At 37.1% G+C, this 17,368-nt stretch overlaps 1 protein-coding gene across 16 annotated transcripts in view; it reads left to right on the top strand.

Moving 5' to 3' along the window:
* ESRRG (estrogen related receptor gamma) overlaps positions 1-17,368 on the top strand; it is a 644,467-nt gene that overhangs the window by 489,312 nt on the left and 137,787 nt on the right. For all 16 annotated transcript variants that reach the window (XM_074385196.1, XM_010340941.3, XM_074385195.1 and 13 more), the window contains one exon: positions 2,071-2,187. In XM_074385196.1, coding sequence (XP_074241297.1) covers positions 2,071-2,187 — 117 coding nt within the window. The remainder of the gene's footprint in view (positions 1-2,070; positions 2,188-17,368) is intronic.

Below are 17,368 nucleotides of genomic sequence, written 5' to 3'. Positions count from 1 at the left end.
GAAGGATGAGGATACCCGGTTCAAAGAGGAAGTGGAACAGGTTTTCAAAGAATGGTGATTACGTTTGTGGCAGTGGCTCATCCTGGTAGAAGCTTTAAGCACTGGGTTAAAGGTATGCAGGGCTAGCACTCATGCCTTGATAAGGGAAGTGAACAAAGTGTTACTTCATACTGACTTTTCAGGCAGAAAGGAAAGGAATGCTGTTTGGCAAACTTTTTTTCTTTCTTTTTGATTCTTTTAACCAGTCACTGTTCAGTCATTCCTAAGACAGCAAAGGCCTGTTTCTTTTTGAGTAAGTGTAGGCGGAGCTTTACAGGATCGAAGGTTCTAGTCATGGAATACTAATTAACCCTTAGAAAATTAAAAGCAACACTCTTTTGATGCAAAATAAATATTCAGGGATGGTTAAAGAAACTCTGAAGAGTGGTTCATCTAAAGTTCAGATTATAAATCCTTTTATTCTTAGTTGTGACCCAGCCAGCCTGATTTCTTTGACTTATCCTTGGTTTTCTAAGAATATAGCATCAGTAATATCTTCAAGGAAGGTAATGGTATATACTTCCGTTGATGCAATTAATATTACTCTTATTACTTAACCTCCTGTTAAAAAGTAGTTGCTTTTATTGTTATAAATGCCCTGAATTAGAATGCTAATTTAGGCAATTTTGATAGGCTATCTCAAATTATAATGTGTTTTTTTTTTCAAGTCATGCATACTTAACCATTTTCAGTAGTTATAAGTGGTTAGGTATTACTTCCTGTTGAATTAGCAGTTGCTGAGTAGTTGAGTCTTTGTACTATCCTGCAATCCACTAATGTGATATTTAATGAGGAGACATCAGTCTGGAGAAAGGTAGTCAATATAAATCAGTGTTTACAAAGTGTGATTAACTCTGAAATATTTCATCAATGCTGTGGTCCCAGGCAGACTCTATGCTAATTACTCGAAACTGTGCATGTTTCAGGGGACTTGGACGGACCCTGAGTATAGCAAACATGGAGCAGCAAAATTGCAATTATGCTCGGACCGTCTCTGATGACAATTTATGCATTTGGTGTGATGACCTCCCCCTTCCCAAGAGGGCAGTAAACAGAATGCATTTTCATTAAGATACTAATGCACTTAATCACAAGGGGAAAGGGTTAGGAAGTAAGGAAAGACCTTCAAGCAGTATGTGACAGAGCTGATAGGGGAGAAAGGCTTTATTTTAAAGGCAGCTTCTTTATAAAGCTGTAGGCAGCCCCAGAGCACATCCCACTGTCATTGGTACTAATTGAAAAAGAATTTAGTTTGGATCTTCTGCTGATTTCATAGGTGTCATTCTAAATATGTAGGTACCACCGTAAATGATACAGACTCATATTAAAAATACAATTTCATAGCAGTTTCTTCTTCGTTCTAACATCAGGGAACTTCAGTGTTTGGAATTAATTATGAAAATTATGTAGCAAACCTCATGATGGCGATGATAAGGAAGATGGTGGTCATCATCATTATCATCACCATCATCAGTAAGCATTTACCAAGCACAGAATTGTGTTGTAAGGCTCTGGTAAGTGCTGTAGCAACAACTGTGTAATTTCTGTCCCTGCCCTCTAGGAGCTTACTCTAACATCCCAGATTAGTTTACATGTCATATTCCAGAGTGTAGTTTACCTTGTTCAGTGTCGAAAAGACAATAAACCTAATGCACCAAAGTGTTAGGAACCAAAATACATCCAGGATTGGCAATCCAAGACTCTGGTTTTGATATTTGTGTTTCATGAACATAATCTATTTTGAAATTTCTTTTGAATCGCAAGATTCTGGAAGACTCTTACTTTGCATGGGTGGACCCAGCATAATGTTCTGAAGGCTAATTTTAAAATTCGTCTTTTGAAGCGCTTCATGATATGTGTTCTTGTTTATAGCAGAGCATCAGCATGATGACATTTCTGACATTTCTCTTGAGTCTCATGACATTTTTTGGGGCAGGGGAGTAAGAATAATAGAGTTGACATTGCCTTTGGGATGCTAATGTTTCCTGGATCTTGCAAGTCTGACAACTTTTCTTCAAACTTGTGTTTTAGGCAATATAGAATACAGCTGCCCTGCCACGAATGAATGTGAAATCACAAAGCGCAGACGTAAATCCTGCCAGGCTTGCCGCTTCATGAAGTGTTTAAAAGTGGGCATGCTCAAAGAAGGTAAGGCTCTTTGCTAGTGCCCCTGAGCTTTAGATTTTGGTGTGTGGATGGGAGGCAATAAATTCCACCAATTCTAGAGAAACCAGAAAAAGATGAGGTAACAGTAAGTATCCTGACTCTGATGGCAGAATATTCCTTCTTTACACCTGGACTTTCTGATACCTTATGGCTAACTGCCTGACATCGAGAGGAAGGGACAAGGTAGGAGAATCTTATGTACAGCTGAACACACCAGGTATGCTTAACTGTTGTACTTTTTCCTTCTTTACACATTGCAGAAGGCAAAGGAGTTGAAGACAAACCAAGAGGCTACTGTCATTGACTTTTTGGTTTTCTTCTCATTACTAGGTTTGCAGAGTTTTTTTTTTTTTTTCTTTTCTTTTTAAAATTAATCTTCAGTTTAAAGCACTCTTATTGTTTTCCAACCTTATCTTTTAGACTTTATTTTCTATTACTAAGAGCTTGAAATATAATATTAAAATGGCTTTCTATTTGCTTCTAGTGGGGGATAACAGCAACAAGCATAAAATAGTAATAGTGACATGTATTCTGTGCTAAACAAATTGCTTAAGCTCACACAGTTTACAATTGGTGGAGCCAGGAACTGAACCCATCAATTCTAGATGCCACTCAACTATTCCACACATGTCAAAGGTCCTGAAATATTTGTATATTTCAGCATTTCTAGTGAAACTCATGTTTTAGCTTGGAGATGGATAAAACGTTTTCTTTACTTTGTGAGGCCTACCATTTAGTTTTTGTTCTTTTATGCATTGCTGTACTTGTGTGTTTTTGTAAATATGCATTTTACATACTGCATTTAGAATGTTCTGTTTCCTTTCCTTCAGAACATCCACCAGAGTTTGTAATAAACATAGTTTTATAAAGTCATGCAATAAAAAAGTGGTAATTAATGTTTGATGGAAAATTAGATTCATTAAATATGTAAATGTATGACTTCCGTTACACCATAGAACTATGCTTTGTTTCTGGGGCTTGTCCTATTAGTATATTTTGTTCTTACTGGAGAGTCCCTATTTTTTAACTTTTAAATCGAAATAAGCTCACACGTTAATTCACCAAGAGTGAACCAGAGTGTCAATGAGTGTGTGCCAGCACACGGTGTCATAATTTTTCCTGGTTTGTTCTTCTTTCAAGATTTTTACTGTAAACAATGTTATAGGAAGATGAGTAGGTCAAATTATGTTTGAATATGTGGAATTCACATCGTGTTTCTCTGCCTTTTACTTGTCAAATAGGAACAGAGAAGACCCTCTCAAATTCTTCTAGTCTTCAGCTTTGTTCTTCCCTTGAGAAAGAGCTAAAAACAAAGAAGTGTATAATGTTATAATAAAGGTTTAGGAAAAGATGACTAAGATATATTACCAAGTAAATACATATCTATAAGAACAAGTTTTCTAATAGTAAATAGTATGATTCATTATGTGTGTGTGTGTGTGTGTGTGTGTGTATGAGAATATCTCTGTGTGTATATATATATATATGTATATAGCAAGAGAGATGGAAAGGAGAATGGACAATGATAGGTAGTGGATACACACTGTTTTGGATATACAAATGTGTATACATGGAAAAGTGGAAGGAAGGAAGGATACCTAAAGATTAGTGAGAGTGTCACATTGGTGAATGAACATGAGGATGGGGAAATGTTTTATAGTATAGCCTTTTGTCCTGTTAGGATTTTTCAGAGTTAACGTGTTTTACATTTATAATCCATTTCCTGAATATGTATCAAGGTCTTTCCCTGTGCCAGACACTATTCCAGGCTCCAGTGATACAACAGTGAAAAAGACAGATAAGGTGGTTCTTGCTAGAGAAAACTTACGTGCAAATGCCAGAAGGACACTTTCGATAAAGGAAAACATATAATTAAGACAATAGCCACCCAACTCACGTGACAAAGAGTTTTTCTTTTAGTTAGGATGATGGTGGTAGCTTACGTTCGTGGAGTGAAACGTAAGCTACCATTGCCTTAAACCCTATGGCAGAGTAACAAACAAAACATACTTCTGAAAGTTAATGATCAGTGATTGACAGTCAATTTCTGGCCTTAATTATAGTTATGTTGCCACTTAGTTTCGTTGTAGAGACTCAACCCTAACTTATGCTCATTCAAAAAGGCTTAATTAAGAGTGATTTCAAATCCTTGAAAATTAAGAAATCATTATTTTTCAAAAGCAGATCCATTTTTTAAGAAGTTCTAAAATTAATATAACAATGAACACTTTGTATGGATCAAGATTTAGGTTTTATTTTGAAAAACTCACTTACATGGAGTCACTTCTCCAAATCTAGAAATACATATCTTTTATTAGTTTGGCTTACTACTATAATTTATACAACTATTTGCTTTTCCAGGTTTAAGGAGGAAGAATAAAAGATATTTTTCCTTAAATATTTTTTCCATTGTGATTTCTAGCAGGAACAGTCCTGAACGGTGTTGAGAGTGAAGAGGTGTGAACTGTTTAATTAAACATTGTTGGTAAAAGTGAATGGGACAGTGCTTATCTATGATTCACACCTCTTCAGTTGCTATTATCAAGCAAGTATCTGTTTTCCAGGGAACTGCTGCTGTTGCTGATATACTCAAATAATAATTTATTTTCCTTTACTTATTAATGCCCACTTTGATGGTAGAATATCTGTTCTTTAACTGCCCCCTCCCCACCTCCCTGCAACCACCAAATCAAAAGAATGGGATGGTTATGAGTAAAAATGGAATATTCTTGTTCTTTTATACTTAAAAAATCCAGTGAAATATTGCATTGTACCCTGCATATAAATGCGCAATTATGTTTGGCCATCTCCTTGGCTCAAGACTTGCTTTCTAAGGCTGAAGAGAATGATACTGTCTTAAATGTATGTTTATGGATGGAGAGGGATTTTGGTCCCATGCAGTATGTCAGAGATCATGATGTAGTAAATCTATTCAAATGTAAACCTGTTCAATTCAATTACCAGTTCATAATAAAATTTGCTGCTACAACCCCCGTGTTGACCACAGCAGTCCATACAGGCTGATGGCACAGCAGGTCTGGAAATTGACAGACAAAATCTATTTAAACAAAAAACAACATTAGTTCTAGAATCTGAAATGAAATCAGATTTCAACAGCTTTGAAGGGAACTTTCCCTCCTTTAACAGATATTTTTATTCAACTAGCCAAATCCATCATAAATTAAGCGTTGCCTGAAGGAAATGAAGTTTTCATTAAAAAGGTAGTGTACAGGAAAATGAAAATTATAATGTTTTAAAAAGAAGAATCCTTAGCTTTATTGACTGGCATTTCTATTAATTATGGCATTTCGCTTTGAGAAGATCTGAGTGTTAATGGGAGTGTGAAGGAGAAAGAGATGGCTTAGTAGGTAAACAATTCCAGTTTCATCACATTGTACATAATTAAAATTCTTAAAAGACATGCTTTCTCATTAGCAAGCAATGGAATTATACTTGAATAAACTACCTTTGATTTTAATGGTAGAATTTTTCAGAAAAATGTTACCAGCTGAAGCAAAAGAAAAACCTGTTGTCTTAGAGAAAGCGACAGAATGCTACACTAAAACAAAACTTTGAGAAGTACAGTAAAACAAATGATGATTTGTTGAAATCCAAGTGGTGGCCCCATTCAGCATCCTGAAAAATCCTCTTTGTCTTTCTCTCTGCTCTACTTAGCTGATAAGTGTCACGAATGATGGGCCAGCATTATTTTTTCAGCATTATACCATACTGTATGTCAGACAAAGCCCATCTATTACATGATATCTGGTCTCAACATTCCCTTTTCATTTTTTTCAGGTGTTGCTTATTTGAAGGAAAATAACAAGAACTAATCAAGGCGCACCTATAAATCTGGTCAAGATTTATTTTTATTTTGATCTCTCTCCTTGGTTATTTAAAGGCTATTGCAGGACATACTAGCTCAGTTTGCTCTCTGTTGGTAGCAAACAGAGACATTTTATGAAAGCAATAACTATTTTATTTAGGTATAGAATTCATTGATCAAAGGATTAAGAGTGTTTTGATGTTTATTGGCATGATGGCTCTCACCTTGGCAATTCAAATATTTTTCTTTTACTCTTGCAAATGAACAAAAGACTCACATTCATGTGCATATTCTTTAGCCAGGCCAGCAGGCATGTCAAAGTGTAGATGAATCGAGGCAACTTAGAGGACCAGTTTTGTTATTTCATGCCAAAGAGTGTGCTTTTTCCTTTGCCTTAAAAAATGTTACTTAACTTTTCTAATCTCTTATTTTGTCATCTGTATATTATTTTTATTTATTTTTTTTTTATAGACAGGGTTTCACCATGTTACCCAGGCTGGTCTTGAACTCCTGGGCTCTAGCAATCCTCCCACCTTGGCCTCCCAAAGTGCTGGGATTACAAGCATAGGCCAACCCCACCAGCCCTATTTTGTCATCTGTAAAATGATGGCACTGCTAATAGTATTTGCAAAGTGTTATAAATCGCCGATGAGATATTGCAGGTTGCGAGCTTAGCATACCACGTTGCCTAGTGTAAGGATGCTGCCAACATGAGTTACTGTGGGCAGAGACAGTAAGGGTCAAGCTTCAGGGTCAGGTGGCTCATAGATTCAAGATTCAAGCCCTGGTTCTACCATCTCTTGGAGCAAGTTAAAGAACTTCTCTAAGACTCACTTGCTTCAGCCTATTTATTTATAATTATGAGATTGAAGCTGGAACTTACTTTGTGAGGTTTTTGTGAAAACCAGTTGATTTAACATAGGTACGGGGTCTAGTACATGCTTAGCAGGAGACACTTTGGGCTTGACTTGCTAGACCAACCCAAGGTCACGTCATTTGTTATCCTTTGGCAATGTCAATGGCCTTAGGGGTGCTTTCCAAACTTTTTATAGAAGCACATCAATACGTGAAAATTTGCTCAGAAATTTCATGATGAAATTTAGTCTTTAATATCTGACCTTAGGTCAAGTGAAGAGAAACAACAGTATAAAAAGGGAAAAGGGGCTTTAACCCAAGCAGAGGTTTTCACTAACAACGGTCGAGGTGAAGAAAGCTTTACAATTACTGCTGTAGCTTCAAAAAGGAGAACTTACTCCTTTGTCTTGAAAGCAAAAGGAAGAGGAAAAAGAAGAGAAGGCAGAGGAGGAGGAGAAAGCTAATGTTCCACCAAAGAAAATGAACTAGTGGCACACATTTTTAAATGTGCAAGGAGAATTGTAAGAATCCCATTAACTTCACAAGTACATTTTTGTGGGCTTCCCCCACCCCCGATCATTTTCGTTTTTTTCTTTTTGTTTTGTTTTGTTTTGTTTTGTTTTGTTTTTGAGAAGGGGTCTGGCTCTGTCCTTTAGGCTGGAGTGCAGTGGCATGATCTTGGCTCACTGCTGACTTGACCTCCTGGGCTCAAGTGATCCTCTTGCCTCAGCTTCCTGAGTAGATAGGACTACAGACACATGCCACCATGCTTTTTTTTTTTTTTTTTAGAAATAGCACCTCCCTATGTTGCTCAGGCTGTTCTCAAACACCTGGCCTCAAGCAATCCTCCAGTCTTGGCCTCCCAAAGAGCTTGGATTACAGGCATGAGCCACTGTACCTAAACTATGGTTTAGGTTTTAATTCCGATTTCTCAACTACCTAATACTGTGATGTGATTTGAAGCAAGTCCATTCATCTCTGAGAGTCTCTACTTCTACATCTTCAGGGGAGCAGTTAGACTGTATTCTTTCTTATTTCTTCTTATCTGAAATTATATATATATATGTAATTAAAAATGACATAATGCCTACATAAACATTATACCAGTATATGACACCAAGAGACTTATCATACTGATGATGATGATGATGATGATGATGACCATATTAATGAAGTTGGAACTACAATAGGAGCTCTGGTTTGAGAAATATGGATAGTGATTTGTGCTATTTGTGAATTTTGTCTTAACTGAAAATTCTTCTGATGCTTTTTGTTTTCCTAGAGGAGCAAGAAATATGTCTTTTTTTTTTTTCAAAGTTAACAGACGTGAAAGGTGAAGTCACAGTAGAACAATTAATAGGTATTTAAATACGTAGGAAGTGAAGTATTGATTATGTATTTTTGCCTGTGTGTGAAAACTTTTGGCCTGTATTTCCTCACATTTCCTCCCAACTCTTTTCAATATATTGAAGTGCAGTCAATATGGTTTTATTTCTATGGGCATCTGAAATCTCAACACAGATTGCTGTGATTGCTATCAGTCAGATTTTATTTGAAGTCTTATTGTTACTTTTTAAATAAAAATATTGATAGCACTAGGAAAGGAGAACAGCAAGCTTATATAATTCAAATGCCTTCTAAATATTTCCTCTGGAGGAAACAATAAGTTATTTAAAATAAGCAAAACAAATCAGATAGTTACATCTTTTATTGATACCCATATTTGATTTTCATACTTGATTTGATCACTTTAAAATATCTTTCAGCCAGGAGCAGTGGCTCATACCTGTAATCCCAGAACTTTGGGAGGCCGAGGTGGGAGGGTTGCTTGAGCTCAGGAGTTTGAGACCAGCCTGGGCAATGTGATGAAACCCTTGTCTCTACCAAAAATAAAAATAAAAAATAAAAAAAATTAACAAGGTGTGGTGGCGTATACCTGTAGTATCAGCTACTCCAGAGGCTGAGGTGGGAGGATCACTTGAGCCTGGGACGGGGAAGTTGCAGTGAGCAAAGACCATCATGCCACTGCACTCCAGCCTGGGTGACAGAATGCAAACTGTCCCAGAAAAAAAAAAAAAAAAGAAAAAGAAAAAAAGAAAAGACCACAAACAAAAAGTATCTTTTAATTTCAGAGGTGCTCAATGTGATGCATGCATATTTTTCCCACTTTGTAATAGTCTAGAAAATACACACAGTATGCAGATCCCGGATAGACAGTGTAAACAATATAGTAGAATTGTGAGTGCCCATGTTCCAGATAAAGTAAAATCAGAGGTTGAGAACTGGCATTTGGAGTAAGTCACCGTTTATGGTTATGGAATACAGGATATTGAGATTTAATTATCGTGCTAAGACCCCACCCAGTTTAGAAAAGTGGGAACCTGAGTGTCAGATTGTCATTAGTCAGATAAGGAACCCAAGATCAGGGAGTTTTAGTGACTTCCCCACAGTCCCCCTGCAGACAAAGTGGGAATGGGATTGAAAGCCAAGTATATCATATGCCCAGGACCACCCTGTATCTTTGCCAAGCTGTGTTGCAGCCTTGGCCAAATAAGGGGTCTTTCCTGCTCCACACTTGGGTTGATTGCCTGCACCTGTTGGTAGGCCAACAGTGACCGGAACTACTTATTTGAGCAGGGAGGTGGGGAAAATGGAAAAAAGTCCTGGAGATCCCAATAACCAGCAGAGTCTATGAGTCTAACAAGGGGTTTGAGCTTAAGGCATATAAATAAGTGACATTCTTTAGGAGGTGACTTTTCCTTACGATTCTGTTCTGAGGAAACCAGGCTTCTCACCTAAAGTTTGATGGGACCACTGAAGTGAGATAATGTTGGAGATTGATCCGGGAAAAGTCTTTATGGGATAACTGAGCAGGCTAGAGTATTGGACTGATGGTGAGTTAGAAAAGGCAAAGTGCATCAGGAGTTGTGGAGGTCAAAGGGCAAGGTTGAGGACACTGCATCTCAAAAGGGTCATACCATTTTTGCCCAGCTTAAATCCTTTACCTTGACAAATCATGTTAAATCCGTCAAGAATTGCCAGTCTATAAAATGAAAGGTCTTCATCTTTTGTTCTGACTCATAGATTAATTAGCACTGACGTCATGTTTAGGAAATCCTTGAGTGGAAGAAATGGTAGGAGTATGGAGATCCTCTTCTTTTATATTAGGGGATTTGTTGTTCAGATGCTCTGTTTAGTCTGAGTGATCTCAGTGAAATCCGTGGGGTATATTTTCTGTTTCCACCTTTTTAGTTTAGAGAAGGCAATTTGCACATGTCTACATATACGCACATATATGAGAGAGTGCATATGATACATTTATTCATTTAACTGCATTACATCTCTCCAATCAGTTGGCCTGAACCCCCAAGATATAAAGAAAAATTATCCCGGAACTGTTTTGCTGCAACCACAGCTTGAGTCTTGATTTATATATGGCAGCGGGAACTCGGAGAGTCTTCTGAGTTTATCCTATCAGCAGGAGTAGCAAAGAGCAACTTACTTGTCTAATTACCCTTCTGTTTCATACTTTGCATTTTAATAAAATATTCATTTAAAGAGTATAGTGTTTTCCAGGTAGGTTCTCTTTAAAAAATATAAAGCTACTCAGGTCGTTTAGTTACAAGTGGATTTGTTTTTGCTTAGTTAAAGAGCCTACTTAGTATAATTTATCCTAACAAAATATCTTTTGTAAAAAACCTCTGAAGAAGACATTGCCAAGGTGATGTTTTTTTCCTCAAGTCTAATATCATTATGCTGCCAAGTCGAAAACACAAATTATTGGTAGGGAAATTTGGGCTCCTACTGTCTTCAAAAAGCAGAACAAAGAAAAAGAGAAAGCTTTAATGGTATTCAAGGAAAATATTTCTGTGTTAGATGACAGTTAATAGAACTGCATTGACCTCACTGGTGTTTCTTGCACTCTCTGTTGTAATATTATCCTAAGAAGCTCTCTCATTAATGCAGAGTATTAAACAAAACTCCCAAGTTATAATATAAGCAATAGGGAAGAGCACCTTCTTTGTGAGCTTCGTCTTGACATTAAGCCATTTGGGAATATACTTAAGATACAACAAAAAGTAATTTTATGTACAGATACTGCATTACTAGACGGTGATTTTCTTTTTCACATTTTGTTGATAAGAAACTTGAATAGTCAGTCTCCAAATGGATAGTAAAGATTTTGAAGGTAAGACTAATAACATAGATTTTTGAGAGCTGAATATACATTAGGCTGTGTGCTAGGTACTTCGGTTGGGGTTTTTGTTGTTAATGTTTACAATGGCCCAGTGGTAAGTATTTCCCCATTTCACAGAGGAAAGGGAAGCTTCGAGACATTGTGTTACCTTCCGATGTTCTCATCATGTATGAAGGAGTCCAGATTCTGTAGCAGATATTTTGATTCTACTGCTTCTGCTGTGTATTTGTTTAATGTAGTTATTCTTTGGGAACTTTAGGAATATTCATGTATGTATTTAGCTTGGGATTCTTCAGAGGCTGTGGGTATGAGATACTGAGCTCTTAAAAGATGTATGAGATACTGAGCTCTTAAAAGATGACTTGAGTAACCCTTCCCCCTTTTGAACTAGGGCTCACTTCAGTGCTTTGAATTCTTCGCTTAATGTCCAGAAATAGAATGAACTGTGTTGGAAGGCAGTAAGTTTCCCAGCACTGTGAGAGATGCCGTAGGGAACAAGTTCAAGTATGATGTGAGGATTAGACTGGACTGTCTTTTACAGTGACTTCCCACTCTGAGAATCCTGACATCTCAACATAAACTTTGGAAGAACTTAGCAGTTATAAACTATGTGAATAAACATCAGTAATAGCGAAGCTGTTCAATTCCTGGGAACTCTATTTAGGGGTCTGTGTTTTTGTCAGTGTATGACATCTTATTTAAATCCAAATTGGAACATAGAGAAAAATTTGGCCTTGTAGCATAGCTTTAGTCTCTGGCTCAGTTTTTAGCAAATGAACTCCAGAACCACGTTTCTTACGAGTTGTGCTTTTGCAGAGAGGAATGAATTTGATCCTCTGACTTTGTGCACCATATTGCCTCAGTTGTTTTGAGGATATGGCCGAAGTGTGCCACTGGAGTATTATAACCTCATCTATTATATAAATGGGGAAAATTGAAGTTCTAATGTTTTAAAGATTTGTCCGTGAGCCTGCATATAATCCATGTGGCTCGTAGGAGACTATCACATACTCCTTGCATGCCTGGTTCTCCAAAACAATTTTATATTTATGCATGTATTTTAAAATCACAATTACATTAGAAATAAAGTAGATGGAATCTTTGATGTGAACTAACCATTTGCAGCACTTCAAATTATTTCAGCCGGATAAATCTGTGCTCCCTGCATTTGTGTTGGAGAGGACAGAAAGACTGCAATCCTAAGAAACAGTTCTTTTTGCTTTCTTCCAGCTGATTCAGGAAGGATACTATTTAATCACTTATTTGATTGTCCCCATTTGTCATTTCCATTTGTGAACTTGAAATCAGAAGCCAGCATTTTTCTAATGTGTTACACATTTTTATTCTTTTTGGATTATAAAAAATTGGGTTTTGCCCCAAGCAGGGGAAACCTGCTTGAACATTTGCTCAGGCCCTGGAAGTCTAACCCAGTAAATGGTAAGGGGTGGCCAGAGCCATATAGGACTCTGTTTAATGTGGATTTTTTTTCTACCAGCCTCCAAACAACAGATTTTTATTCCTTGTCACCAATACATACATACATCAACGTGACACTGATGATGATACATTGTGCTTAAATGTAACTAAAGGAATCCAGGTATACATTTGAATAAGACCCGTTTAATGAGGTGCTTCATGGTTTTATTTCATTTGGGCCCCATTCCTAAATTGTTAGTTACCTTTCTGGTTAAGGCTATGCACAGTTCTACTCCACCTATTAATATATCAGATTTTAGGCATGATTTTGTTGATCTCTGAGTCCCCCTCCACTGACACTGAGTTGAGAGACTGCTCTGTAGTTCACTCTCTCTCTCTCTCTCTCTCTCTCTCTGTCTCTCCTCTGTCTCTCTTTCTCGCTTAGTAGGTTGAGGCGCCACCAACCAGCTTCCCTAAGGCAAGCTGTCTACAAAGGAACAAGCCAGCTGGCTTGGCCAAGGTTGATCAATGATGAGAAGCAGGCTAGGTTCCAGGTTCGCAAAAGCCACTCAGTGGAGAGTAGGTCAGCGGCTTCCCCAAAGCCAATTAGCTGGCAGAAGTCTGAGGTGCCTGGTGCTAGCCAAATTCCCTGAGCCTGATGGTACTAGTGGGGAGTCCATCCTTGGGCTTCCTGGCAAACCAGACTTAAGTGAATGGCAGATTGTGCTTTTTGAAAGCCAGTGCTGCTTTGTGGCTACTAGAACAAATATCGGGACCTGCCACTCCCACTCAGCCTTTCCCAAGTAGACTGCACAGCCCAAGCACAATAGTAATGGACCCTCAGGTGTGATGGATTTCAGCTGATTATCCACAACATTCATTTGTTTTTACCTTACTTCAGCTTCCATGCTTTTTCAAGTTGACATGAATATGAATCATGCCATTAGAGTGATATGGAAATGGTTTTGGAAGCAGGAAGCATTACAGAGCCCTTTGACAGGAATGTTAGGATTTCTACTATTTTAGAAGCCCCAATTGTAAGATGCTCTTCTTTTATAGATGACTGTCTGAGATGAAATGGGACCTATGGCAAAACCCAAAGGGAGGGTATCTTAGCAATTGCCCTTTGCTTAACCTGTTTCTCAAAAGATTGTGTGTATCTAGGATCAAATCCCTATTCTACTTTTCTCAAGAATTACATTTTCATCTATTAAATCTTTTCTACGGTCTGCATAGTCATAATTTATTATGTCTGTACTGTTTTACTAGCATTTGTATGTATCTTGGGGATGTGGAAAATTTAAGTAGGAGAGTGTGTAAAAATGAGGTAATTTACATTACCTGGTTTAACTTAATGTGTGTTTCTACTTAGATCTGGTTTCTATGCCAATTTCCGGTTTTGTGTATCAGTTCAAGCCAGCATGCTGCCCCCTTAGGAGGTACAGTCCATTTTGCCTGGCCTCCTCCTCTGTTCTCAGCTATAATAAGTGTTTTCCTTGAGGCCACCTGAGCCCTTCTTTAGTGGCTTCTCCCTGGATTGTCCAATTAATATCCCCAACCACGCTTCTTCACACAGAAGTTTTGGCGCAAATACAACTTTCTCTCTCTTCACCCTCTTAAGTTTTGGTTTGTTTGGGTTTTTTCTTTGTTTGTTTGTTTGTTTTTGGTTTTGTTGTTCAAATAGTTTCCTCTAAAAGCCAAATTTCTTCACAACTCTACTGAATGACCACTTGGTGATTTCCAAACTTGTGAATTCCATAATGGTTCCTTCCCTACTCCTGCTCCCCATGAATTCACCTCTCCGCTCTTTTAGACATTTGTCTCCAGGCCTATTAAGTTCTTCAGTATCAACATTATCATAATCATTAGTATATTTGAAGCCAATTAAATGGCAATTACTCTGACCTTAGCCAGTCTTAGGTTACTATCAATTCATACATTATTTGGAAGTAGTTGGAAGGACAGTGGATTCTTGCCTTATGGTTTGATCTGTGTAAATATTTCTGTCTGCTATGGCAGAAGTCCATCCTGTTCTTTACAACATCTAGAGTTGGAGTGAGGTTGTTCCTCTCAGGAGTTGTTTGCTATCTATCAATCCAAATAATACAGATTGTAAGTCTATCTCCAAACTTTCATTCATCCATCCTTGACTCATCCATTCAACAAATGTGTTTTGAGAGATGGCTCCATACCATTCACTTTGTGAACATGGTCAAATGAGTTTTTATCCTTGTGGAATTTATGATCCTGCATAGCCTAAAGACTTAAAAATATAGAGATGTTACCCCTTTCAGAAGTTCACCAGCATTTATATTCAGTTTCATACTATTTAGCATTTAATTTCATGTTTTCTGCAGAGGGAAATGGAGCATAAAGTTAAAGAGAATGGACTCTGGGTCCAATGGAGTCTGTGACTATTGATCGAACCCTTGAAATGTGTCTAATGCAACTGAAGAAGTCGGTCTTTAATTTTATTTAATTCAAATTAAATAGCCCCCACATGGCTGGTGGCTACCATATTGGATAGTGCAGATTTACACTTGGTTCACAGTAAACTTTACTACTAGTAGGTAGTGCTAGTCTTGTAGTAGTTACAGTACTTGTCTAACATCTCAGACAAGTTACTTTACCTTTTTAAGCCTTATCTATGAAATGGAGATTGTAATTATACATATATCGGAGGATAGCTTTGAGGGTTAAATGAGATAATATTTGTAATATTCTTGGCACAGTATCTGGTAAACAACAGCATTAGGAAAATAATAGATGTTATTAATTTTTAATATTCCAGTCTTCACTGGGATGACTCATGGTACAAAGCATAAACAGTTTGGTAACAGGAACTGTTTGTATTTTAGTTTTTCATGGCACCTAGTACAGTAATGACCACATAGAGTAGGTGTTCAATAAAATATGACTGACTTTTTTTTCTTTTTAAAGTCTTCTTCAGTATACTTTAATTTTTCATAAATAATGATTTTTAGAAAATTTTAATTACTATATAATTACTAACAATGTTCTTTTATATGCATATGACCATGACAGAACTGTATTTCAGAAGTCCTGTTTGATCAAAAGTATATTGAGTACATTGACAGCATAGCAATTGGTATCAAAAAAAAGCAGATAGAAAGAAAAAAAACGTGAGGAATAATGTTCATTTTAATCTATCTTCTCCATAGACATGTGATAAGTTAGTGAATATAAAAGAGATAACAACTAAGACTTATTCTAAATAAACTATATAAATAACTTGCCCAAGACCAGACATCTATTAAATGGTAAAGCCAGGATTCAATCCTAAATTTTCTGACTCGGAAGCTCATATGCTGTACTGGTATTTATAATGAAGTCTTTTGGTTCTTTTCTCAGTTAATCTTACCAGAATATCAAAAGGTGAAATATCCTTTAAGTCACGTGGAAGCTGCTGTTCTCTGCTATTACTTCCTTCTGTGAGCCAGGAGACCGTTATTTTAGGGAATGGCTTTGGTGCCAGGCCTGTTACAATTTCCAGAATCATTCCTTGCCGTAGGCATCCTAAAACAGGAGGGATGTGCAATAATAAGAACATTTTCTGATTTCTGTAAATATTACTGTCTGTAGGACTAGAAAGTGATTGCTGGAAATTTCTGTGTAGAGTATTTCTGCTTTGTCTTAGAGATGGTTTGAATCATGTTTGAGCTATGTATATTTCTGAACGGCAGCCCTTCCGCATAGACTATCATAGCCTATTGTTTGGCGGAAGAGGTTCTGCCACTGCCCAGCATCTGTCCTCTAGACGCTGTCCAGATTGTTGTCCGATCATTTCATTTTGTTTGTAGCATCACTTCCATGCTCTGTAGACAACTGGTCCAAATCTGTGGTCTGTGAACAAATGTATTTCTTGATTCTGTATATGTCTGCAAGTCTCCCCAGCAGTCATTAATTAGGATCTGGAGGGGATAGTGTAGAAAAATAAAGCTTCACTAATGGTGACAAAGTAAAAGGAACAGATATTCAATTCAAACCCTGGGTACCTAAGAAATGTTAGAGAATCTCCTGGTTATCTCACAAATCTTTAACTATTTGGTTATGTACTCCAGCAGAGAAAACCTATCAAAAGTTTCGTTAAGGTAGGAAAGAACAAAATCCCCCAGCTTTTACAAGGAATTCTATTTCTGTTTTAATGCCACTCAGGAACTGGCCTCTTTGAAAGTTCCCAAGCTTATAAAGCTAGTTCTTCCCTTCCTCACCTGTCTTACTTAACTTGCAGTTCTAGAATCTAACTTGCAGCCTTAGTTAATGCATTGATTTTAACTGGAAACCCAAAAGGAGACAGTGCTGTAGTCAGCTGAACACGTAAATAGTCTTGGGAGACCAGAGCGATTTGCGCATCGGAAAATAGCTAATGGGTCAGAGAAGCAGAGGTTAGTTGCAGGGACTTTACTATCGTCTCCTTTCGATCGCAATGAGAGACATCACTGATGAAAAGTCTTCTAATATGAAATGCTAAGGCATACCTTATTCTTTTTCTTTATTTTGGCTTTTATTTTTCTTCAGGGCTGGGTATTTTAAAGAAACTCAAGGCTGAGAAAAATGGAGGGAAATATTATGGTCATTAATTTTTCCCATTGCAAATTTTCAGTAAGCAGCATAATATCTTACAAAGTTACAGGTTAAGTATATTTGAAAAATAAAGAGAATACATTTCGAATTGTATTATAAAGACCTCATTCAACATAGCATACTAACAAAATCATAGAATTTGCTAACAGATATCCCTGAGCTGCTACTAAGTCACCAATTAATGGAAAAATTCTTAATGTCGCTAGCCTCAGTTTCTTCATCTGTAAAATAGTGATAATAATAATGTCTATCGTACATAATTC

The sequence above is a fragment of the Saimiri boliviensis genome, chromosome 14, assembly GCF_048565385.1.
Source record: "Saimiri boliviensis isolate mSaiBol1 chromosome 14, mSaiBol1.pri, whole genome shotgun sequence".
Classification (NCBI taxonomy): domain Eukaryota; kingdom Metazoa; phylum Chordata; class Mammalia; order Primates; family Cebidae; genus Saimiri; species Saimiri boliviensis.
Note: the sequence above shows the minus strand (reverse complement) of the source record. Positions and strands in the feature narration are given on the sequence as shown.